General features: G+C 33.9%; 1 protein-coding gene across 5 annotated transcripts in view; it reads left to right on the forward strand.

Annotated features, from left to right (window-relative positions):
• Positions 1-26,021, forward strand: part of LOC106472414 (cadherin-like and PC-esterase domain-containing protein 1) — a 188,017-nt gene that overhangs the window by 58,127 nt on the left and 103,869 nt on the right. For 2 of the 5 annotated variants that reach the window (XM_022401809.1, XM_022401829.1), the window contains exons 1-2: positions 10,192-10,518; positions 15,937-16,015. The exons of 1 other annotated variant lie outside the window; for it this stretch is intronic. In XM_022401809.1, the coding sequence (XP_022257517.1) occupies positions 15,995-16,015 (21 nt within the window). In that variant the 5' untranslated portion in view covers positions 10,192-10,518; positions 15,937-15,994. Of the gene's footprint in view, positions 1-10,164; positions 10,519-15,936; positions 16,016-26,021 lie in introns of those variants that run through there. 2 more of the 5 variants (XM_022401816.1, XM_013933065.2) reach the window with 2 other exon arrangements.

The raw sequence follows: 26,021 nt of genomic DNA on the forward strand, positions 1-26,021 counted from the left end.
ATAAAATACGTTTATATATATATATATATATATAAACGTATTTTATACCAATAGCAACGCCTGTATATTTACAAAGAAAGTTAAAAACGTGCATTAATGTTAAGAAATATATATACCCACATGCACATATTTGTATGATGTTTAAATACGTTTTTTACCTCATCTAATGTTCAAACATGAGCACTAAGACCATTGTAAAGTGTGTTTATACCCACAAACACATTTTTCATATTTGAATGTACGTGTATTTCATACCGAAGTACCGGTATGATGTACATACATTTTTACTCAGAGACACCTATTTTAGGGTTAAATGAATTTCATATCTACAGACATCTGTATCATAGTTAAATATATCTTATAAAAGTAGACAAATACCTGTGTGTATTCTATATCCTCATTCAACCACTTGTATTAAGCCTAAATGTATTTAAAACTCTTAAAAAAATGTTTGTATCATAATTAAATATATCATATTTTTAAGCATATATTATAACTGTAAAAATGTATCTGTATTACAAAATAAAAACAGCTTATCCCAAAAACTAATAGCTGTTACTAGGTTCATGTTTTATCCACACAGCAAGTGCTTGTATCATGGTGTGATGCTGGTTGGCCTGTGATAAAGCTGGCGAGTAGGGTTCGAATCCGTGCGATACCACAAAATATTTCCAGTACATTAAGCTATGGATGCCTTATAAGAGTGACGGCGTGGGCAGTGAGTGGTAAAGTGCTGCTGACTGACTGCGTTCCCTTTGGTCATTCGCTCAAAATTAGGGAAGATGTCAGATAGCCTTCGTAGCTTTGCCATAAATACAGAATACATATGCTGTACTAAGATAAAAATTAACCTACAAACAAATATCTGCATTACGGTAAAATTAACATAAACAAAGTCATTGTAATACCTGTACAAAAGTCAAAGTTAAAACACACTTACGAGCTAACACAAACAATGTCTGTATTAAAGATAAACACATCTGTACGTCATATCAAGTGAGTTATGTTTAAGTTATAATACAGTCAAAAATAAACTCTCCCTCACACTTTAGATAATTTCATACACAGAGCACTTATACCTAATAATAAACAACTCATTTAATCCACAAGCCCAAATAATTATTATGTTTGTGTAATTCTATACTCTAGATCAAAAGTTTTATGCTTAGATAAGTTTACACATCACAAACCAATGTCCATATTTTGTTTATGTAATCATAAGGCCAAAGACAAATGTTCTTGCTATTTTCAAACACTTTTGTGTACATGAACACTTGTGTTAAACGTAGAAATTTTATAGAGGTAAGCAAACATTTTGTTGTGATAAACAGTATACATAATGCAAGTCTGTTTTTATATTTAGACCTCAACCTTATATTACCTTGAAACAATTTTACACCTAAAAACGAACATTTCTATTATGCAAAGAATAAAACTCAAACTTACATTTAGATGTTCGTATTAGGCCTATTATATTTCTAATACTGTATTTGTATATAGTCTCGTAGGGATTTTCAAGGATTAGAAGAGTGTATGATAATAGTATTCCTACCACACTATGTCTCCCTATCCATTGCCAACGACGCGTTTCACTCAATCCAGAGCTCATCAGGTTGGCTGGAACACAACAAGCACAGTAGTGGTTGGAACACTACTTACATAAGCCATTTATTACAACAACATTTTTTATGGTGTCATCGCATTTTTCAAGCTGGCGAAGCATAATTATAATCAATTTTATTGACATTGGTATTAGGTATATTAAATTCTTAACATTGCATTCTATGGCAATACATACGGCGAACATTGTATGATTGGAATACTATTATTATACACTCTTCTTATTCTTGAAAATCCATAAGGGACTACATATGAAACGCAGTGTTAAAAAATATAATAGGCCTAAAAGTAATGTTTAATGACAATGAAATTAATTATAATTATGCTTCGCCAGTTTGAAAAAGGCGTTCACATCAATACAGTTGCCGTTATATTCAAACATTTTTTGTCTACATAAATACGAATGTCCATGAAATATTTAAGCAATTCCAACTCTTGACAAGTGTTTGTTACATATTCAATTGTGTAGTTTAAAACGATCATTTGTGTTGTGTTTAGAAAATCTCGTACCACCGTCAAATCATCTATGTTATATTCAGAGAACTATGTCTCACTCAACCAATGATCATTTTTGTTAAGAGAAGTTTTAATAACCAACGATTATCTGAATTACGTTTAGAAAGTCTAGTACCAGCCGACGAACATTTATGTTGTGTTTAAAATATATTTTTCAAACTGACGATCATGAGTTATGTTTAAGTAATCCTGTAAGAGCAGACAATCATTAATTTTGTGTTTAGAGAATCGCTTATCAACCTACGAGCGCCTATGTTATACTTATGGATACTTCACAGCTCATACGCGATCTTGTGATTATGCTCTCTTAATTCTATATTTGTTATTGTTTTTTTATAATTCTATCCCCAAGAACATGCCTTGCTATTTTCAAGTAATTTTCTGTTACCGTGTTAAGTTTTGTGTTATATCAAGAACATGCCTTGCTATTTTCAAGTAATTTTCTGTTATCGTGTTAAGTTTTGTGTAATATCAAGAAAATGCCTTGCTGTTTTAAAACTTAACACGATAACAGAAAATTACTTGCTATAACACAAAACTTAACACGATAACAGAAAATTACTTGAAAACAGCAAGGCATGTTCTTGATATAACATTTGCGCAACTCTATACTCATGAAAGACAAATGACTGTAATTTGTTTCAATAAGCCCCCCCCCCCGATGAATCAGCAGTAAGTATACCAATTTACGACTCTCAAACCCTGGGTTCGATTCCCCGTAATGGCCAGAGTGCAGATAACCCATTATATAGCCTTGCGCTAAGAAGGTAACAACAACAACATTTCATTAATTCGATATCTATGGTCGAATTTCTGTGTGATGTAAAGACGTGTTTAAACTCATGGGTGAACACTTGTGCTGTGTTTAAAGCTAGACTATATATAAAATAAATCTTAATTTAATGGTGCTTCAAGTACTAACATGTATTCTAGTTGGTAGAAGGTGTTAGGAAGCTAGCCATGTTAGTTGAGCACAAGTCTTCGCAACATTTATGCGACATCTTCTTCGCCTGACTTCTTCTTACGGTTGTCATAGCAATTGCTTGTTGGAGTCACGCTTTTAAAGCCTCAGCGTAGAAAGAACCTCCAATGCCAAGCCTCCTAATAACGTTCTCCTATTCTGTTAACAAAATTTAAACATTCGGGCGTCCAAAGATTTGGGATAGAGAGTTGTTGTTGTTGTTCGTCTTATTTTCTGACAGACCATCTTTGGTTATAGATAAAAGCGTCTTTTGCACTAGTAACTAAATAAACGAAAAAAGCAAAAAAAAACATAAGCTGACTGACAATATTATTAACATATGTGACAATTATTATAGTAACAAGAAAGATACAAGCATGTTGATAACACTGTTAACCAAAATAGTCAAATCAACCCTGACTCAAGAAGATAATAGATAGACAGATAGACGCGCATATACATCATTGCTTAAAATAAAAACGAAATACGTGCAGGCATAAAAAACTAATCTTAGTAACATTAATTTTTCATATAAAATTCCCAGTAATAGAGTTATGAGCTTACTTAATGGAAAGGTTGGTTTTGGCCCCGCATTAGCTATCATGCCAGACTTACTGCCAGGCAATGGTTGGTATAATTACTTGATAAGAAAGGGGCTGACGGCTTGTAAGCTTTGGTGGTATTAAAAAAGCACTCACACCCTCTAGTGTTATTTTTATATCTTAAAACTTCTCAAATCTGGTTATGATTCAGCTATTGTCTTCACATTCTTATTGGTCGGCTTACTTTTATCTGATTGGGTTTAATTTCTGAAGAAATTCTTGCAGCTTTGAGAATGAGTGTCTTTGAAAGTAAACATTCTCTTATTGTTTTTTTTTATTCTATATCAAAGTTTGGATGCTGTAGATCAACCATTTTATAACACTTCATCTTAGGCATTGATAATTACTGTGTAATAAGATTTCACCCAAAATTAGGACGTAAAAAGGTTGACGCAGTTCACTGGTCACTAGTGGAACTATTCGCTAGGATCCAGTGTCCAATTTATTGTAACAATAACCATATGTAAATTTACAATAGCTTCTGAACAAAAAGCATATAAAGCATACTTAATATGCACTCTTTCATAATAGTATGTAACATGTTCAATAAGTTAGGAAACAACAGTTTCCTCGGTCAAGTCCAAGCCACAAGCTGAAATTATTGTATAAAGCAAATATATTTATATAACACTTACAGCAATCTGAGTATAAACTCGTACTGAAGAACTGAATTGACTCTTCACTTTTGTAGCCTCAATACTGTTGTTTCATGTCCTAGAAGATAAGAGATTTAACTAAGCGATCACTCGTCTAACGGTAATCATCCGCACAAATAAAGCATGCAACCACTACTTATGTATTAATCCGCGAAGTTAAACCATCCAGAGTTATTTTTCCTTTTCCATTTTTATTTAACTTACGAACTTAGTCCATACAAGTTCCCTAAAACTATTTCTAAAAATAAGGTAATTTTGGAACGAACAAGGGAAAGCCAAACATCGTAAATATATTCTTCTTCCGAGACCCCGGTAGCTTAGCGGTAAGTTTATAAGCTAAGAACGCTAAAAATCGGGTTTCAATACCCGAGATGGGCAGAACACAAAAAGCCCTTTGTGTAGCTTTGCCCTTTAAAACTGAAAACAAACTTCCTCCGAAAATAGAATACAAAATTGAGAACAGCGCCGTCAAACTTGACATATCGGAAGCTCTTCAATTATTTTACAAATAAGGTGTAAGATACTTTGATGTTTGAAGTCAAATTTGAAGATCGTGAATGTTATATGACATATGGCTGCTCGTCAGCTTTTTACGTGCATCATAATATTTATTTCACATGTTAGCAAGCAACCAAAGAATATATTTTAAGTTAGTGAACTACTGAGTTCCTTGTTATAAAATGGTTTCAGAATTCAAATATTTTCTTTGCGTGTTTTTATCTTTGCATTCATGTTTACTTCATGGAATATTACAGTCGAGAAGAAATAGTTATAAGTTTGTCTCCATATAGTAATAAAATATCTTAAGTATATACAGGTTTTATTCCGTAGTCATCATCAAATTTACATCGTTAATCTACAATTTTATGATATTATATTTGTTTTAGAGCAAAGCCACGTTGAGCTATCTGCTGTCTAACGCGGGGAATCAACCCCCGGATGTTATTCGGTAATCTTACTGCTACTCTACTGGGGAACGTTTATGCTACAGAGAAAGGTTAAATTTCTAATAATTATCATTCGAAATATCATTACTGCTTACGCTTGCAAACTCAGAAACTGTCCCTCGGTGGTTCAGCAGCGGTAAATTTAAGGACTTACAATGCTAATATCCGGGATTCGATTCCCCGCTGTGAAAAATAGTTAATATAGCATTGTGTAGCTTTGCGCTCAAACAACCAAACAAAACAATACATCCAGGCACTGTATCTTTCATAAGCTGTTGAAAACGCCATTTCTGCTAGAGAAGAACGTAGTTGAAGTTGATAATCTGTGTGTGTGTATCTACGACCACAAAAATACTCTTTAGGGAATTTTTTTTTAAATTTTTCAATAAAAGTTTGTATGATAAGAAATAGTTGTAAATAAATACACATGTTTAATTATTTTTATCATTTTTAGCCGAATGTTGCTTTACACCTGTAAGTAATTCATAAGAACGTCGTCTCATTTGATCATTTTCTTGATTTTGTTTGATGTAAACTTTAATGCTTCTAGGCCCAATTTCTAAACATGAATATCTTCATAAATTATGAATGATACGCGCGCAGTTTCAACTAATCTAAACACGCTTTGCAAACATGCATAACGTCACCATTTCCTTTGCATATACTACTAGTTTATTATTCATAAACGAAAATAAACTTCAAGCGTCTGTTATACCTAGATCGCTATATTGCAGTTGCTCTTATAATGTTGATATTACTCACACTTAACTTGTGTTATAAAATATTGCTCTAAGGTTTGGTTTGTTGTTGTTGATGTTGTTGCATTAATGTCAATTTTAAAACTCTCATTTAATATTTCGATGTTTACTTTAGGTCAAGCTTTTTTGGGGAGGCGCAATTTTCTTTGTGCCAATGAATTAATCAAAACAGTATAAAAAGCCCTTTTAGCCACATGATTTTATTAAGTTTATTATTTTATTTATTAATAAAAAGTATACATCGTTGAATGATATTCGTCATTTAACGCGATCCACTTCCTTCAGATTTGCCCTGATTTCTAAGCCTTTATATAGACACAGTGAAAAGAACATCCCATTAAAGTGTTTCTCCTTAATATACTTCTTACATGAATGGCGGGATGACTCCATCTCAAATTGGCTATCACCACCAAGTTTTTAACTACACCTTTTTCTCGGCCTGTTTCAATTCACCTGAACTAGGGAACTAGTGTCGAATCAAACCATTTTTTGTACATGAAAGAATCTTGAGAGAATCATCTCGTTCCATTAGGCACAATCTTTGATATCTTACCGTCTTGTCGTCATGAAGACAGCTGTAGGCCATTAGGCTTAGCTGCTGAGCGAGGACACAGCCATAATTTTGTCAAACCTAATGCGAAAATCTTAAACGACCATGAAAATCAAAATAAGGTTTTAAATTTCTAAAACTTTCTTAGAGCTAAATTTCTTTAAAGAAAAAAAAACATTAGATAAATATCACATGAATAATTGTCGGTTAATAATGTATATCTAAAACATTAATAGCTGTACATGCGCCATAACAAATAAATAAACACACTGATATAAACCATTATCAACACAACTTACAGTCATTTATTAATTTAGAATTTAACCCTCATTTTGTATTTAATGACATCTGGCTGAAGTTTAATACCTGAACAACACGACTGAATGTAGTGTTACAGTTAATTTACGGAACAGAATTTCGACACAACTCATTGACTCGGGAAAGTGGTACTTTAGTCACTAACGGAAGAAATTAGTCATTATGTTGTTGTTGCAATCTAAAATGACATATTTCAAGTCTTTTGGCAAAACAAAATAGACTAAGGATTATTTTGTTTCTGCACAACATTCATTGAAAAGTCATCTGATAAGTTATCACGTATCTGTCATAAAACCGGCAGCTCATGAATAAAGAGACTGCGTGTGTTCAAGTGGAATTCTAACAACATACTGTTTCACTGGTTGGTTGATATCAAGTCTCTCGTTGAATGTTAATCACGTGTCGCCATGAGCCGGTGTAACTAGCTGACATTCTCACTCTAAGGAGTAATTTCTTAACGTCGTAAAAAATCTTCATTTACCATAGATACAATGAATACATTTAAAAAAAAAATCATATAAAATTATCTTACTCTGTTAATTATTTTTTATAAATAATGTAACAAGTAACGATAGATGTATTAGTTCTGTCATGTTAACTGCCAAAAAGTTAAAACGTTTCTGTCAGCTGACACGAGCAATAATGTTCCTCCAAATTGTAGGTTAGATTTGAAAAGTAATATACGTGTAAAACTGTTTGTTTGTTTTAGAGTAAAAAAAAAAACCACCGCGGACAATCGAACCCCGAATTTTAGCGTAGTAAGTCCATAGACTTACTGCTGTTCCAGCTGGGTACACGTATAAAACATCGAAAGTGGAAAATTTGTGCAGGTGGTACAGAAGACTTTTTTATGATTCACGCCTGAACTGTCACAAGTATATAATCGAGAAGATATTCACAAAGTACACACTTCATATGTATATAATACACCAATAATAAAGATGTCCCTTTAACGCTAGAATTACCAAATGGTCATATGGACCCTATCGGCTTTTTATATATGTTTTCCTAAACTACTCATACACCAACTTCTTTGTTGGTCGATGACTTAATTGCTTACAGTGCTCCTAATAAAACATGAGTAACACAAAAAATAAAACAAAAATACAACTAGTTAATGCTAGGACCCTTCTATATATTTTACATAGAAAATGAGTGATTTCATCTTTTTCTCTGTTCTTTAGGCTGAATGCTGTGACAGACGAAAACATGAAATTACTAAATATGTGGATCCCACCGATAGTAAACGGTATAAAAATAAATTGGTAGTTCATTGGCTGAATTAAGAAGGTATAAAAACAAATCAGTAACTTATTGGCTGAATTGGGAAAGTATAAAAATACGTCGGTAGTTTATTTGCTGAATTATGAAAGTAGAAAAACAAGTCGGTAGTTTATTTGCTGAATTAAGAAAGTATAAAAACAAGTCGGTAGTTTACTTGCTGAATTATGAAAGTATAAAAACAAGTCGGTAGTTTATTTGTTGAATTTAGAAAGTATAAAAACAAGTCGGTAGTTTATTTGCTGAATTAGGAAAGACATAGCCATAAAAAAGGAACAGACTGTCACACTCATAATTAAACAATATAGCTTGATTTTATTTAAGCGTATAATGAAATGATCCTCCTCCTCCCCCATAAATTATCCTGCTAAAGGCATAGTGTGAATTAAGCATTATCAGCAGTTCATGTAAATGAAAACATTTCTAGAAACTCAGAAGAAACGGCCAACAGGAATACGAGTAAAACTAAGGTTCACAAATTAATAATACGGATAATATTAAATTATTTTAAGTCAACCTTCCTCATTAAACTTGGTGTTTACTGCACATATGTTGTTTTTATAAATCATAGTCAAAAATCTCATATAATGATCAAGATTAAGGTAATCTTGGAATTGTCTGACTCTAAATATCATTTGGTTAGTCTATACATGGACGCGCTTAGTTCCTTGCTTGAAACACATTTTAACAATCATTTTTGTATTCTAGCTCCGATAAAGAGGTATATTTAGGACTAGCTGGAGTACCCGTCCCCTGAATGAAAGTTATGTAAATTCATATTTAATGAAAGGTTATCTTAGGTCATGAAAAGTTGCTTCCCTTATATGTAATTGTAAAAAATGCCAAAACGCCCATAAAAAAACTGCAAAAACTCAAAATGTGAAACCGTAAATTTGCATGTATCTCCGCATGAACACTTTGTTTGTTTGTTTGTGAATTTCGCGCAAAGCTACACTAGGTCTATCTGCGCTAGCCGTCCCTAATTTAGCAGTCTAAGACTAGAGGGAAGGCAGCTAGTCATCACCACCCACCGCCAACTCTTGGGCTACTCTTTTACCAACGAATAGTGGGATTGACCGTCACATTATAACGCCCCCACGGCTGAAAGGCGAGCATGTTTGGTGTGACAGGGATTCGAACACGCGACCCTCAGATTGCGAGTCGAGTGCCCTAACCACCTGGCCATGCCGCATGAACACAACAAACCTTCATGCAAATTTGGTGAAGATCCATCAACAGGAGGTGAGGAAGTGGTAAAAAAAACACAAAAACGCCCATACAAACTGCAAAATACAAAATGCAAAACTGAAATTTTGTATGTATCTCCCCATGCCATGGATCCAATGAACCTCCAAATGAAATTTGGTGAAGGTCCATTCACAGGGGGCCAATTAGTGGTAAAAAAAATGCAAAAAAATGCCCATCAAAACCGCAAAACGCAAAATGCAAAACTGAACATCCACACCCTGCAAAGTAGTTACATGGACATACAACACTATTATATAAATTACAACTAAAAGCTTAATTTCCGAGGCAACTAAGGTGTCGTTTATCAAATGCTACGTTTAGAAGAGATTAAATGTAGCCACATGTCAGAGTATATAATGTTGGGAAGAATACTTCTAAGTGTTAGAAATTTCATTTCATAATGTATTCTCACAGACACTGGATCAAGGATATAAAACATGTTGGATTATTTTCTTTAGTTGGTCTTATTTATTATTTTATCTTTATTCAACAGTTTATCAAAATATTATTGGTTGCAATTTAATTTATGTGTCATTAAAACAGAGTATGTAGGAACTAAGAAACAGATATGCGTACATTAGATCTATCTTAGCTATATTTTTAGATGAAAGTTCTTGCTCATCCCAGTAGATGGCGCTTAGGGCTGTCTGTTCAAGCATTCAATTTCCGGTCAGGGAGAAATAAATTAAGTGAAGAGCGCTGTCTTGGATTAGAGCACGAAGTAGAGCTGCACAACTAAGGCCACTGTCATCGCCGAGAAGCAAGCTTTGCCTTCTGTAGTGTTTGCTGCTTCTCAGAACGTGTGAATAGCAGGTAGCTTTATATTGTGACACCTGTATTGAGCCCGGTGCTTTGGTGATGGACGAGCAAAGTAACCAAACTGTAGCTTTTTAAAGAAACTGAAGCTATTCAAACAGATATGCACATCTCATACTGCAGCATTTCTAAAGTGAAGACCAGAAACTGTTTGTAATAAACACTAGAAAAATAGAAACTTGAAGATTAATTGTCTAGATAGACTCCCTGCTAGCAACAAGAGTGTAATGTAATTCAAGAAAACTGTAAGTACTTGTACGATATATAGATAGAAAACTTTTTATGTACGGTTTAGTTCTTTTCAAACTTAGCTAAGCTAGATTTAACGAATAAGTAAAACTATTTCTATAAGCTTCAGTGTAGGCTACTTGTTTTAAATGGTCGTATTGAGTGTGTAAAGTTTAAAGTTGAGGAACAGCCAAGAGCCTTTCTAAGAGTATATATAAATATGATTTACTACAAGTATTTACGATAACATTATTCTAAAAATATTATATGCATTATCTCAAAATATGAGATGGAGAAACTTTAGTGTTGAACATAACAAAATACAGTCTGCCCAACTCACATGATGCCCGCTGGTACAGAGCGAAAGGCCTCATCAGCACTGGATAAAACAGATATAACATGATTAGTATATTATTACATGTTCCTCTTCGATTTCACTAAGAAGTTCTTAGAATAATGTTTGAGGAGAAAAAATCTTGGCAGTTTTGGAAGTGACGTAGAATATCAAAACATAAATACTGAACTAACAAGCACAATTTCAAATATCACTTAGCTAGTTTGCCTTTCATTTGCAAGAGGTCAGCAAATTCTGTAAGCTGTATTTTTAGGGTATTTTCTCGCTCCTGGACACTGTTATGTATTGAAAGATGAACAGAAATGCTGCTTACATATAACTAAGGATACGAAGACTGATCAGGCCGGACAGGAACAAATTAGTGATTAAGCCAAGCAGAATTTCTCAAACTTAACTGCCCCCCCCCCCCCAGTGGTACAGTGGTATGTATGCGCACTTATACTGCCAGAAACCGGGTTTCGATACCCATGGTGGGTAGAGAACACCAGTGGCATGGTTCTATCCCAGTGGCACAGTGGTATGTCTGCTGACTTATACTTCTAGAAACTGGGTTTCAATACCTGTGATGGTCAGAGCACAGATAGCCCTTTATGTAGCTTTGTGCTTAATAACAAACAAACAAACAAATTCAAACTGTACTATACTTGTATCACCAGCTACGTTAAATATTAAAAAGAATTATTAAAATAAAAAAACGTAATTTAACAAGAAGAGTGATAAATATTTTTATCTTCAAAGTCCATAGTTTGAGAACTCTGTATTAAGCCTTTTTTCATAAATCGTCAAGTATTATTAGGTTAGGTTAGCTACACGAGGGCTATCTGCGCTAGCCGTCCCTAATTTAGCAGTGTAGGACTAGAAGGAAGGCAGCTAGTCATCACCACTCACCGCCAACTCTTGGAGCTACTCTTTTACCAACGAATAGTTGGATTGGCCGTCACATTATAACGCTTCCACGGCTGAAAGGGCGAGCATGTTTGGTGTGACGGGGTGTCGAACCCGCTACCCACAGATTGCGAGTCGAGCACCCTAACCACCTGTCCTAAGTATTATTAAAATTAGTAGGATTTGTTCATATAACTCAGCCAGGGCAGGGTGTGGTATAATGACTAGAATGCCCGGACTGTGTAGTTAAACGTTCTTGATCCTACGCTTCTCGTAGCTACAAAAACGAGCTCCACAGTTTGAGGCTGTAAGTAAGCTGTAATAGTTACGATCAAATCCCACTATTCAGTCAGACAAGAGTATCCCAAGAGTTTGCAATGGGTACTCTTGATTAGTTGTCTTCTATTTAATGTACGAGTGTAAGATTGTGGGAGGTTAAGCATGATAGCCATTTTGTAGCTTGGCACGCAGATTCTTAGAAACAACAAGCAAACATTTGACTAAATATGAAAAAATTGCGAATTCGTAACTTCGAAAAGTAATCAATATAATATTTAAATGATTTCCTTTATAATGTTGTTGTTCTTCTGTATTTAAAAGTTACAAAATATGGTAAATATAAAGTGATAATGCGATTTATATTCTCATTTATGTCAAACCTAAACATAGTAATGTTAACTTGGACAAATATAGAATAACGTATCTTAATACTAGGACCAAAATGTGCTTAAAACAAGAATAGTTCAAGCTAGTCACATACTTGCTTAATGTGTCAGAAAACAACAATGTTTAAAAGACTACTTGCTGATTGAATAAGTAGCATGTAATATGTTGACTGTAAATGGCTGAAAAAAAAAACACAATGGCTTATGGGAAGGACAGTGGTGCCTCCTATCTATTAGGATGATAAGATGAAAGTAGGTAAAGATTAGTTGAAACATTCTGAATGTATAGATGATGCCTTGAAGTTTCTGTGCGCCTCTGGCAACCTGAATATGGATCTTATACAGTTGGTAATAAAAGTCAGTATATCAAAAGCATTTCGACTTTAGTGACGTGAAACAGAGTTAAAGAAATCGCTTTTTGGAACAGTTTATTTATCATAGTTGAAAAAGAAGACATGAGGAGTATCTCAAGGCAAGTCATTATCTGAACGAGCGAATACTGATCTTCAGAAACTACGGACACCTGGTGGTTGTATAAAAATGCCAGTTTATAGAATATGGTATAATTTTACAGCACAGTTGAATTTGGTGGTGTGAGAAACACCATACGAAACTACTACAGCACAGTTGTTTCTACAGAGCAGTACTAGTGAGAGCTGATTTCTAATGACTACCTTAGATTAAATACTTAAATTGTGCTTGAAATAGACCTTTAAAATCAAGAGAAGAAGAGAGAACAACGAAGAGTAAAAAAATAAGATGGTGGAAAAAATTAAGAGCCTCAGTCATGGAATGCAAGTCAGAAAAAAATGTGTTTAGACAGAACAACTCAGATGAGTGTGATCATAGTAGACAAACTACTAAGTACTTTGAATCGAAACATTGAAGTAGGACCAAAAACTGGACTGGCTCGGCAGAACAATAATCCTTGAAATAACGTTCTAGGCAGTAAATAGGGATTTATTCCAAACTTGGATGCTTTTCTTTTGTGATCGAGATTTTGGTTTGTAATAATTGTTGGAAATTTATCTCGCTGATGAGTATTATAAGTCTTGCAACAGTGTGGCTGATAAAGTTTCAAAGTCAACTGACTGAACAAAAATTCAAAACTGAATAGCAGACGCTGTACTTGCCCCAGCCGAAAACCAAAATTATTTGACTTGACCTTCAACTGAAAATGTATAACTCAAAATATTTTCTCCTTTATCATTATTTAGAAACTGCGCACTGGATCAGGAGTAAACTGGAAGAAAACACACGTAGCCCTTCTATCCTACGCGCCCTTAATCTAACCTTCAACTCCAGCTGTACCGAGAGATCTGTTAAGATAGCATCAGAGAAATAAAAAATTTCGGTGCATTTGTCCACGTATTCAGAAGCATAGGGATTTTTGCATTATTTATTTTGTGTGATGCGTCTGTTCGCTTTCTGGTAGACCAACGATCAAAAGTACCAACATATTTTCATCCTCTTTTCTTTACCATATGTGACCAATTTCTATGAAAGGTAAATAAAAAAATACCAGGATGTTTGCTTTATTCCTCTATGTATTTTATCAGTCTGCAGTACGGTGTAATAGCGTTCATTCCTAAGAAAATGTACCTCCCCCCCCCCTGGAACCTCTCTATCTGCCCGTATTATAGCATTTAAATATTTAGAAATTGAAATTAACGAAATAACCAGACGTTTTCCACCATATCTGACGCTGATTACAATAAATGTTACTACGTTTCTGTCTGGAGCACAATGATTTTTTTGCTCAATAGACCGGGCTTGGCTTAGTGATTAGCGTGCTGAGCTACGGATTGGCAGATACAATATTTGAACTGTAATGTCTGTTGTTTGAGCTGTGGAAGCTTTACAGCCGAGATCGTCAATCTCGCTATTTGGTTAAGAGTACCTGTGAGGGCTGAATGGTCGCCCTTCCTCTGAGCAGCAGCTCTAAATCAGAGGCGGCTAGGTCTGATCTTTGGGGTCTGTGATTCGGCCGTTTAACTTATGTGTCGTATAAGGTGCCTTTCAGATTTAAATTGCCCCCAGTGGCTCAGCGGCAAGTCTGAATGTTTTTTACGTTAAAAACCGGGTCTGGATAACCGTGATGGGCATAGCACAGTTAACCCATTGTATAGCTTCATGCTTAATTACAAATAAACAAACATATTTAAAATACCAATACTTATATTAAATAAAATTCTGAAACAGTATTTTTTTTTTTTCAAGTCATATAAATGTAAGGATAATATATAAAACAACTTTCTTTAGGAAAAAAAGTTTGTTTTTAGTACAGTATACGTAAAAAAGGAGAATATTGAACTCAGTTTATTAAAACTCTAGTATAATGTTCTTATTAGTACCAATAAAAACATAATAATTATCAAAATGTTTGTTGTTTTATACTATTTGAAAATTTTTTCTATCATTTGTTATTTATAATATTTTTATTTGACACATGATCGTGTATTCTAAACAGCAATGAAATCACGAAGAAATGCCAATTTTGTACCTATTTGTCTCAGGTTCGGGTCTTGTGTCGGATTATAAAATTTTGTGTTTATGACGAAAAATACATATTTCCTTCGTATCATCTAAGCATTCTTTTCTGTGAAACTGGATTTTCTTAGTTCTTTGAAGATATTTTGATGCGTGATAACGAATGTAATTTGAAAAGTATTTCTGATTTCTGAATACGTTGGAAAGACGTACTTAAGTTCCATACTAAGAGGTAGTTCAGGAACTTTTGAAATGTACCAGCAAGAAATTAAATTACGCTTTAGGCTTGAAGTTTGTAATACAAACCGCTTTAACTGGACGTTTGTTTTTCCATATTCATCTTAATTTGTCCATTTCGAATTCAAGCTCAAAGAACTTGTCAATTAGACTGGACGATGAAAGACAAAAAGATTCTTCGAAATTCTCTTTATATATGTAGTATTGAAACTACTTTAGGCCTTTCTATTATCAACAGGCGCATGTATGTATGGTGTGAAAAAACTTTCATCTCAAATTTCATTGAAACGAAATAACCACTTCGGAGAAATACAATGATAAAATCCATAATAGCTGTATTTAAATGTTATCCTTCCATTTCGAACTGAATTATGTTAAGTTATTCACAACAAACGCAATTACTCTGTAAGCTAGTCATGAGGAATATTCGAATATTGCGTAATATTACATGACACATTTCAAAGAAATACAACTGAGGACTTAAAGCTAAGACAAATCAAACACGTGTAGTGACCATTATATTACAGATGTGCGGTTACAAAAGATGTATACCCTTTAAAGTTATAGGTTACTTTATCATAAGAAGGAATTCTTGTTAATACAATCACTGATGAAATATGGCCCAGTTATTAGCATGTTTGTACTGGATATTATACCATCATTGTTACTATACAATGGCCCCTTGTTATTTTTCTATTGCACTTGTAAGAGCTACTTAACTAGCACATATATCTGTGATTAAGACCATTTCATCAAGGTTTTCCCATGCCTTCTATTGATTCTGTGTCCATATTGTATGATAGCGTCTCCACTGCAGCTTCAAAATCCTGTAATGTTGCCTCCACTCCCGGCGGCTCGGCGATGAGACTGAAAGCTTATCATGTAAGTATTCAGGTTTCGATCCCTGCTGTGGTCACAGCAAAGATATTCCATTGAATAAATTTTCCATTAATAACAAACTTACATTTTTTTTAGTTTCTGTTTCTTTCAAAAATAGTTTCCACGTAAATACAAAACAACACACATAACAAAGCCATGACGTGGATTTCCAAACTCATTCATCCACAAAGCAACAAGTAGAATATAGTACTGCACAAGAGAAGAAATCGTGAATTTAATAAACATACTTGCCAAAAAAAAAAAAACTGTGAGTGTGTTCAAGTTATCTTTGGATATAACCATATCTAAAATATTTAAAACATGACAGATCTATAGTATATCCTTACATAGTGAACAGTAATATATCTGTCTAAGATCATAGTTGTATTTAAAGTTTAGAGTATAATTATCCAGTAACCTACACATAGTTTGCATTAATCATTATTTATGAACAAACAGAAATTATTGCTCTTTCCCTCCCTGCTTGTGTAAGATGTTACGTTCCTCCGGTGTAATCAGGTATATGTAAAAGAAAAAAATATTCTTACTGACGCTTACCACCTAGACGAAAATTTCTGTCCAGCATGTGTATCTATAACTAATTGTCAAAACGTAGGTATTTCTAGGGTTTCCACGAAGGGAACTTTCTCACCATTTTAACCACGTATTGACATATATTCCACAAAAAGTAATCGAAATTGGTTGCCAGGCTTTGATAGAAAACGTAAAAAAAATTATGTCTAGAAACATGAAGTTTCTGTGACCAGGCACAGCGATTAGATCACGTGATATTTATATGATATTGATTTTTAATTTAAGTATACACGATAGGGGCTTTATATCTGATATTTCCTTTCTTACTGTGAAACACTGAAGGCTTGAGAAAAAGTATTCAGATTACAGATTTATGATAGAGTTCACACAAAAGAGCATGCTGAGATTTTCCACATTTTAAACAACAGAAGGATTGGAGACATCAGAGAGTGTCTCGTGTTACAGATACTTTGTGAAAATGCCCTCCCCCAGTAGCTCAGCGATAAGTTTGTAGGCTTATAACGCTACAAATCGGGTTTCGATACCTGTGATGGGCACATCACAAATAGCCCATTGTCTAGCTCTGTGCTTAACAGCAAACAAGTAATTAAAAAACAAAAAGACGAAGCTTTAGTTGCAGCAGTATCCATAAAAAGGACATACTGGACTTTTGATTTAAAATATGCATTAATAGTGTCCTCAATAATACAAAAAAGATTTCTAGATCAAAGCAGAGAATTTTCAAACGCGACAGTTATAAAAATGCATTTCTTAATTTTGTAAAGTGCACAACTATTCAAATATTTCTATTGTATACATCTAAAAAAATATTTGATATGATCTTACTGAAAAGATAATCCACTTAGAAAAATTGTCAATATTTGCACTGTTTTATCTCATTAGAATAAGTTTGGATATTATTCATTACCAACTAAACGAATATTCGAGCTCTGTGAAGTGAAATGGGAAAATTTATGGGCAACAAATAGAAATATGTATGTATATATATAAATGTATGCTTGACCGGTTTGTCAAAAGTCAAAGCTTAGGAGTAAGATGACTAACTATTAAGCATTTATTTTAATAAATCACTCGCCATATTGCACAGCTATGCGATTTTATTTTCTAGTTTATCACATACTAGTAAAAACTTGAGAATGATAAAACAGTCACAAATTTGAATATCCCTTTGATTATAACGGTGTTTAGAATTTGACACTGTAATAGGTATGTGTCGTCATTGGTTCATCATATCGCACTGTCTGGACGAGCACGTACTTAGGAAGCAAAACTGTGAAGTATTCATTCGAGCTTTTATTGTCTTAATTACAGAGTGAAAAGATTAAATCTAGCAGTAAAGAGTTGCCTATAATTTTTATAGGAAGGACACTTGTTGTCTATACTCTCTTAACTCACAATGAGCAGGTGTGCTAGTGTATTTTATCTTATTGTATAAAACAGGAAAAGGAATAGTAGCTCATCTTTTATTGGCTATTCGCTAGTGTATTGCTGTTCGTTTAGTTAATATTTATCCGTTATTTTAGTAGCTTAAGTTATTATTTATCGGTTCAACACAGTCAATATATTAGGTTGCGTTGTATTTTTTAGCTACAGTTGAAGCTCTTTATGGGTTAGAGTCAACCTGAGTAGAACACATCTCAATGTCTCTTGTTAAATTATGTGAACAAAGTGCTTTCTCTTCAAGTTCGTTGCTGCTCAGAGAAAGTTACTTTAAGAGTCAATTTGAAGCCGTGTCTTGCTCCTATACGGCTGTACCTTGTCTCCTTCCTTCGCTTCGGTACTTGTTTAGTGTTTTTGTGTTTTCCTGTAAATAAATAATTATTTGTTCTTGTGAGATAATGCTTTTATTCCAACTGTTTCAGAGTTTCAGTCTCAGGAGAAGTTCATTTAGATAACCAGTCCTTTGAACCATGGCGACTGTAGCTGGCTATGGTGATCCTAAGAGTAGAGGCATAACATTACAAAAAAATTATAGCTAAATGTTCTTAAAAATTACTATTTATTGAACTTATTTTTAGATAATATGATAAATATGCACTGGTGTACAGCCACTTTTCTCATTATTTGTTAAAATTTACTGATATTATTTTTATCCAAACCATGAAATGTATTTATATTCAATTTACTCATGTGTTTATATTGAATAATTCGATCAAAGTAAAACCAACATCTTTTGTAGTTTCCACTCTCAAAATTATTTCGTGAGTATTTCATACTTTTAAAATAGTCAAGAAACTGTTATGAGAGTGAAAATTACAAAATGTTTTGGTTTTATTTTGGTAATTCTAAGAACCCGTGAGTGAAAGCAAAGGGGAATATGTAAAAACATTTCAAACATATCCAGTGCCGAAGATGTCGCCCAATACCATGGCTCATCAGGCTGACTGGAATACGACAAGCTCAACAATTTAAAATTTTAACGTCTTATGCATATGACGTCTTGTCAGGCGTGGCTTAACGCTAAGAGTGCCCGAACTGTGAATTTGAGAATTCATTATTTGTGTCTCGTTGCTGCAACAATGCGCTCCGCACTTTGGGCCTAAGGATGGGTTATTAGAATGACAGTTAAATTCTAATATTCGATCAGACAAAAGTAACCTAAAAGTTGGCGGCGGTAGGTGCTGTTGAATAGGTGCTTTTCCTTTAATTTATCAGTTCGAACTTAGGGAAAGGTATATGCCCAGACAGCCCTTGTGTAGCATTACTTAAAAGTATGAAACAAGTAAATAAGTAAAGTTTATAGTGGTTACATTATCATTCAAAATGGATGAGAGAAATACAATAAGTTATACATAAGAAAAAAAAGTAACATTTCCATAATATGTTTCATACAATGCCATTTACAATAACAGACAACCATTCAAATTCGATGACGAGGAACCCACTTTGAGACTAATAATGGCTGGAGACGGCTTGAATGGGTAATGAAGAAAAACTTTAATACAACAGCATTGGTACCTGATGATGACAAAACCTTGTCGAAACGTTGTACATTTGCTGTTGTATTAAAGTTTTTCTTCATTACCCATTCAAACCGTCTCCAGCCATTAACAGACAACCATGTTATATCATTCTTTCGATCAGCAAACCTGATAGAAATAATTATATAACAGTTGATTGGTTCAACAAAAGCTCATTTAGAATTTACGGTAAAACTTCTAATGGATCACGAAAAACCATTTGGTATCAAAAGCATCATCTGTGTATCAGTGATTTGGAATTTTGCGTGTATGGCCAACATATTAGTTATGTCTTCAACACAACAATGTGTTTGCTTCTCATCAGCTACAAGACTTGCAGACAGACCCACAGAAGATGATGGTTATGTTCGCCTTATCAGGCTAATTGAACTTTCTCTAACTTCTTATTAGATCTACTAGAATTGTTCATTGTGATAATCTGGGAGACACTGCTGATTACAGTAAGATTATTCTTTCGCAAAACAGCTTACAGATCAGAAGTCTGTAAAGCAGCAATTAGCAACTGATGTAAAACTGCATTAGTTATAGAGTAACCATTATTTTTAATCAGCATCCGAGATATTCGTGTATATTAAACTCATCTGGAAGTTATTCGGATTCTATAAAGGCATATTTTAACATTAAAATATTGCGGCGTTGTGAAGATTGTGCCAAAATGTGTTTACTTTAACCATAAACAATAATTTTGATCCAGTTCTTTAAATATTTAATATTTAATTGTTTATTTTTACTTATTGTTTGAAAGTTAAAGATACTGAATAATCTGAACTTTTCCTGCGTCCTGCAATAACTTAGGATGAAGTTTCTCTTGAAGTCCGTTTCGTTTCGATTTTATGTTGGTTTTGCTCAAGAACAATATTTATTTTCCTGATCAGTTGTAATATTACTCATAAACCTGACGCATATTGTATATGACCAGAGCAAAGTTTCAAATATTCACTATATTTGCACGACACGTATATTTCGATTTAGAATGGCTTGTACCAAACAACACAACTACTCTGTTTTATTTTCTGAAAAAGAATATATTTACTTGACTGCACGTCTTTAGGTTGATACACATTTTAGACATTCTTTGGTTTTCATCCCATACTAAATATTGTAAATTTTCAAAAGCAGTCCTCAATCTTGTCAAACTCATACTTTCGTTACACTGTTTCAAGTCAAAATTCTTTAAAGTTCCAAAATGGGAACATCAAAATTTATGTGGTACTCACCCATACATGGAAATATGGAATGGAAATTTACTTTTACAGAATACAGTATATACTGTAAAAAGTTTTCATATATCATTATAATGAAACAATTGTTAAATATGTAAAGAAATAACTCCTTAATATGATATTTCAATGATAAAATACTATCAACTTACCATGCGCATTATATTTTGCCACAACTTAAAAATTCGCGAAACAAAACATTTGACTTATTTACGAAAATAGTTGATTAAAATAAAATTAGCACGTAAAATAAAAGCAATTAATCAGGATAGTTAATAAAAGTTGTTGTCGTTGTTTACAGCGCAAAACTAAGCAGTGGGCTATTTGTGTTGTGTTCATCACAGGGAATCGACCCTCGAATGTTATTATTGTAGGTCCATAAAATTACCGCTAACCCAAAGAGGGGGGGACAGGTAAGTAAAGAAAAAAATGTTCCAAAATAAGCAATTGGTTAAACGTGAACTGAATTTGGCTTTGAAACTAAAGAACCTATAGCGGTCTCGCCCTTATATCGATGAAACTGTTTTTTGTAAAATGTATAAAGAATATTAAGTTTGTAAATCATAATTTTTTTCCCTTCACGACTTCCAATATCAGAAATTTGGCTGAACACGAAATTCGATAATATTAATAAAAACAACAACAATATGTATCTATATTATTGTTAAAAATACCAAATGAGAAGAACACTTACCTGATGACGTGACATTAATACAAGTAAGCCTATTACAAGTTAAGGATTGACTTGAATTTCTTTGTGACTGAAGAACATTGCTTTGAATGAACAAGTAAATTAAAAAGCACGTACTGCCACTGCTGCAGGTGTTACTTAGAACTTACGTCTCTAAAAACTTCGGCGAGCCACAACACTAGGAGAAAGTGTTCTTTGTGTAAATCCAGATCCGCACATAAGGCCCATCTCATATTTTCTGAGAAACCTTCAAGGACGCAGTGAACCAGTTAGGATTCTGCTGCATTTCTTCCCATATCTTCATCCCGTTTTATGCCTCCCTCCCTCCTTCCTTCTATATCTCCCGTCCTTTTTATCCTCGTATATCTCCATATTTCCCTTAAGGTTCCTCAATAATGTAGACGTGTGCAGGCTCTCTAGTGTATTGCGGACCATATTTCCGACCCGTGGATGCACTTGAGGTTCATTATCTAGAAGCGGATACAGTAGTTACACGGAGCTATAGTAGTTAACCCTGAAAAGCATCTGTCAAACTCAGTGCTCGAGGTGTCGGAACTCCCCTTGTAATCAGATACTTTATGCAGTTGGTAAGAACTCCAATGTGTTTGTGTTTGAGAGAAAGTGACTTGCGTTTGCACAAGAAAAGATTTGCAGAACAAACGTCTGTGACTGTGAGTGGGTGAAACTATTTCCTGTTGGTAGATGTAGAATTAGTTTCTGAAAGAAAGAAAGTAGGCTGTGCTTGTTAATATATTATAGCATCAAATAAGACATTGCTATAACTTATAACATTTCTTTAATTAAGGTACACCTTATATAACAACTCAATTTATACATAGTGACTAATCTATAGAACGGTAAAATAATGTGTTTCCCTTGTAGTGGCCGAACGCAGCCTAGTAGTGATCGTGCCGAGCTGCGGATCGGATGGTCTAAGGTTAAAGCTGCTACATGTCATTGAACACGCCCCACACACTTTTAACCATGGGGTGTTATAACTGTTACAACGAACTCTGGTATTTTGTCAAAAGTAGCTGTGTATGCGGCAAAGTTTGCTAACTAGTTATCCTCTCTCTGATAATAAGCTCTAAATTAGGGTGGCTATGATTAACTTTTAGGAGCTCTGACCTGGTCATGTGTCACAATTCAGGTTGAAAATGCCAAATACTTTCTTTCTGTAATCATTATATATATATATATATATATGGTTTGTAACGGAACTATTTCTACAGCTCCTAATTAAACTATTCATTTTTAACCGTTCTGCTCAACGTTAAGTGCTATAGTGACGCATTTTCCACGGGTTCAAAGGCATAATATATATTTCTTAAATTAAATACTGTAAAGATTTTATTACATATCTCAAAACGGTATTTGGAATATGATAATTTTTTACCACGGAAAATTTTCTGTTCGAAACAGTTTTAAAGGCTTTATTTCGAGCTTATGTTTCAAATTGAAGCTGCTTTAACTTATAAACACAGATACTTAGGCTTCATCATGATGCTCAAATATTAGAGTAAAGCTTCCTATACTTAAACTAATTTCAGTTTAATATAAAACTTCAAACAACCAAAAGTATCACAGCTATTTCGTTATTATGCTAATCAACACGAAAATAACAGGAGAATTCAAAAGTCTAGAAAGACAGCTGTCTTCTGAGAATACCGTTGTAAATTACTGACTTAAACTGAGCAGCAAAGTTGGATTGAAAGCTATTCACTCTAATTAGATTACATTTATTGACTTAACTTAGTGAGCGGCAAAGTTTCATTGAAAGGAATTTACTTGAGTTAGGTTACAATTGTTGATTTAGCTCAGTAACAAAAGTAAGCAACAAAGTTGCATTGTGAGCTCTTCTCTTGAGTTAGATTACAATTATTGACTTAACTCAGTGAGCAGCAAAGTTTTACTGAAAGGAATTCAATTGAGTTGCGTTATGATTGTTGATTTCGCTCAACAAACAACCCAGTTGTAATGCTATAAACAATTAAGTTTCATTAACACAACAGAGTACAACAAACGTGTTCATAAACTTGAAGCTATTTTATCGTTTTCTTCATAGATATTTGACGAAAAAGGTGTTAGAGTTCGGTTTACATTTTGCTTCCCTTGCTATAGGATATGTATTTACAACTGTTGCATTGAATTTAGACAAATTATATATATATTTATTTAATTTACAATATACCTAAGCTTCTCTATACATGTTTACCATAAAACATTATCGTTATTCTAAACGTTCTTTTTTATGTAAAAATTTACAAACCAGGTAAGTTTGTTTTTCTCCTTATAGGTTTGTTTGTTGTTAAGCACTGAGCTACACAATGGCCCGTTTGTGCTCTGCTCACCGCAGGTACCGAACCCCGGTTTTTAACGTTATAAGCTCTAATAATTACCACTGAGTGACCGAGGGACCTCCTTTTAAGTATTATTAAAATGTATTAGCATACTGCATAAACATTAATTTTTGTTTTCTCTGTCTTTCATTATTGAATGCGAGAATGAAAAAAATTCTGGCTTAAAGGGTAGAAGGAGGAACTGAAACAAAGAGAACATTGTATTATTTAATCCGGTTTTTGTTCCTGTCAGTTTGTTCGATATATAATTGTTCAGAGTTAACTAAATAAACTAACTTTTCATATAAGCTTCCGGAGTTGGCTTCTTAATAAAACAAAGTTATCATCTGAATCAATCGCTCTTTGAAAAACAATTTGTGTTTTTTAACGAGTTTTTTTTCTTGTCAGTCGCTATTTGAATAATAACAGGTTCTTGTTCAAAACGCAAGTTTTCCCAGTTGTCATCTTATATGTACATAATATTTCTCATTTATTGTTTTGTTGTTGGTCTTGGGTTGGTTTTTGATTTGTTTTTTCAGTAACCTAAGCTAATACTAAGGGTATTGTCCTTATAATCCAGAGTCTTGTATTACACACAAAGAACTGTTGTGTTTTTTTTAAACCCACCCCACAACCCTTCTCTCCCAACTCAAGCTACAGTATTCACTAACAGTTTCTACAGTTCAATAGGCCTAGACGGCGAGCTTTGTGGCTAGCTTGACGATACTTCATTCACTTGACAAGGTACTTCAGACAAACGTGATACGTTCCCCTTATCGACATTTGTATTCAAACAAGTCGTGCATGTACATAGTATATGCATGAATATTTATCCATACATCTTTTAACTTCTCCACTACTAGAAAACTTCCGGGTATGTAGGCTTTTGCTGCTTTAACACACACACACTGATATTTGAGGTATACGCTGTCGTCAGTTATTAAAGAGTGTTCTAAGAACCTATATATACCAACACGAAACAAGTATTTGCTATTTACAATTTATAAAAACACGTAACCAGGTTCTGATATCTATATACATATCAACGTACGAGAAGAATCCGGAATCTTCAGTGAACATTAACGCATAGCAGATACATAGGATTTACAGTATATACCACAATAAGCATTTTTGATAGGGATATTTCACAGCCTTGTGCTACTCATACACTCAGGTCATAAATATTTGTTCAAATAGTGGATTGGATTATTAAACCTGCATTGGAAAACAAAGTAATATGGATCAACTTGGAGAACCAGAACTATCCGGAAAGAGAACTGCTCCAAGTCTTACCCTAGCCATGTTAAGCAAGGAACAGCGTCTTGTAACATTTGAAAGTTTACGAACATAAAAGATCAGTGTCAAAAGCCGTCCACGTTACATAATCAAGACGGATCTCCGTCTGTAAAAGCGAAACAACTCCAGTGTACACAATTTGCTTCCACGACATATCTGTTAAACCGTTGCGTAAATCTAGCAGCTAGAGAACGAAACGGGTATTCATATTATTCCATACTATGGATGTATGTGTGATCGGGTTGTTTAAAAAGGCGCTGGGAAATGTCGTCCTCGTAATTATATGAATTATATAAAACATCAAGTAGGAGGGTTGGGCTTTGGACATGAGTCCTTACGACGAAACCCTTTGCAATGGAATCTACGCTGCAGTACTACTTTCAAGATGCGTAGTCGTCAGATAGATCATGACCAGAAGGGGCGAAATGGACTATGACGTTGTAATGGGGTTCGAAAATCGTTTTAATATAATTTACTCAGCCTCTAAGAAGGATCTAAAATATAAGGTACACACCCGCAAACTACAATAATGGATTCCATACTAAACAAAAGAAGGCTCTAACATCTGCAGAACCTATTAACATTTGAATAACGAATCTGATATTTACAGTAGATGGCAACATAAAGTAATGACCTGAGATCTATGCTACATAGTGACACACAATAAAGATCTGATCTTTCCAGAGCTTGGCGCCAAAATACATAAATCTGGGATTTATAATGCTTAACAACGATAAAATAGTAATTATCTCAAACACGAAAAATCTTTAGTTTAGTACCCGTTTAAACAAGAATAACGAGCTGTGATTTCTAGTAAATAACAATTTGTATGCATGATTTAAGGTTTAAGATAACGTTCTTGATTGTTAAGAATTATGAAGTATATTTCGATTGTTTTGTTTAACAAAGCCCCCCCCCCCAGTGGCA

The sequence above is a fragment of the Limulus polyphemus genome, unplaced genomic scaffold (assembly GCF_000517525.1).
Source record: "Limulus polyphemus unplaced genomic scaffold, Limulus_polyphemus-2.1.2 Scaffold120, whole genome shotgun sequence".
NCBI lineage: Eukaryota > Metazoa > Arthropoda > Merostomata > Xiphosura > Limulidae > Limulus > Limulus polyphemus.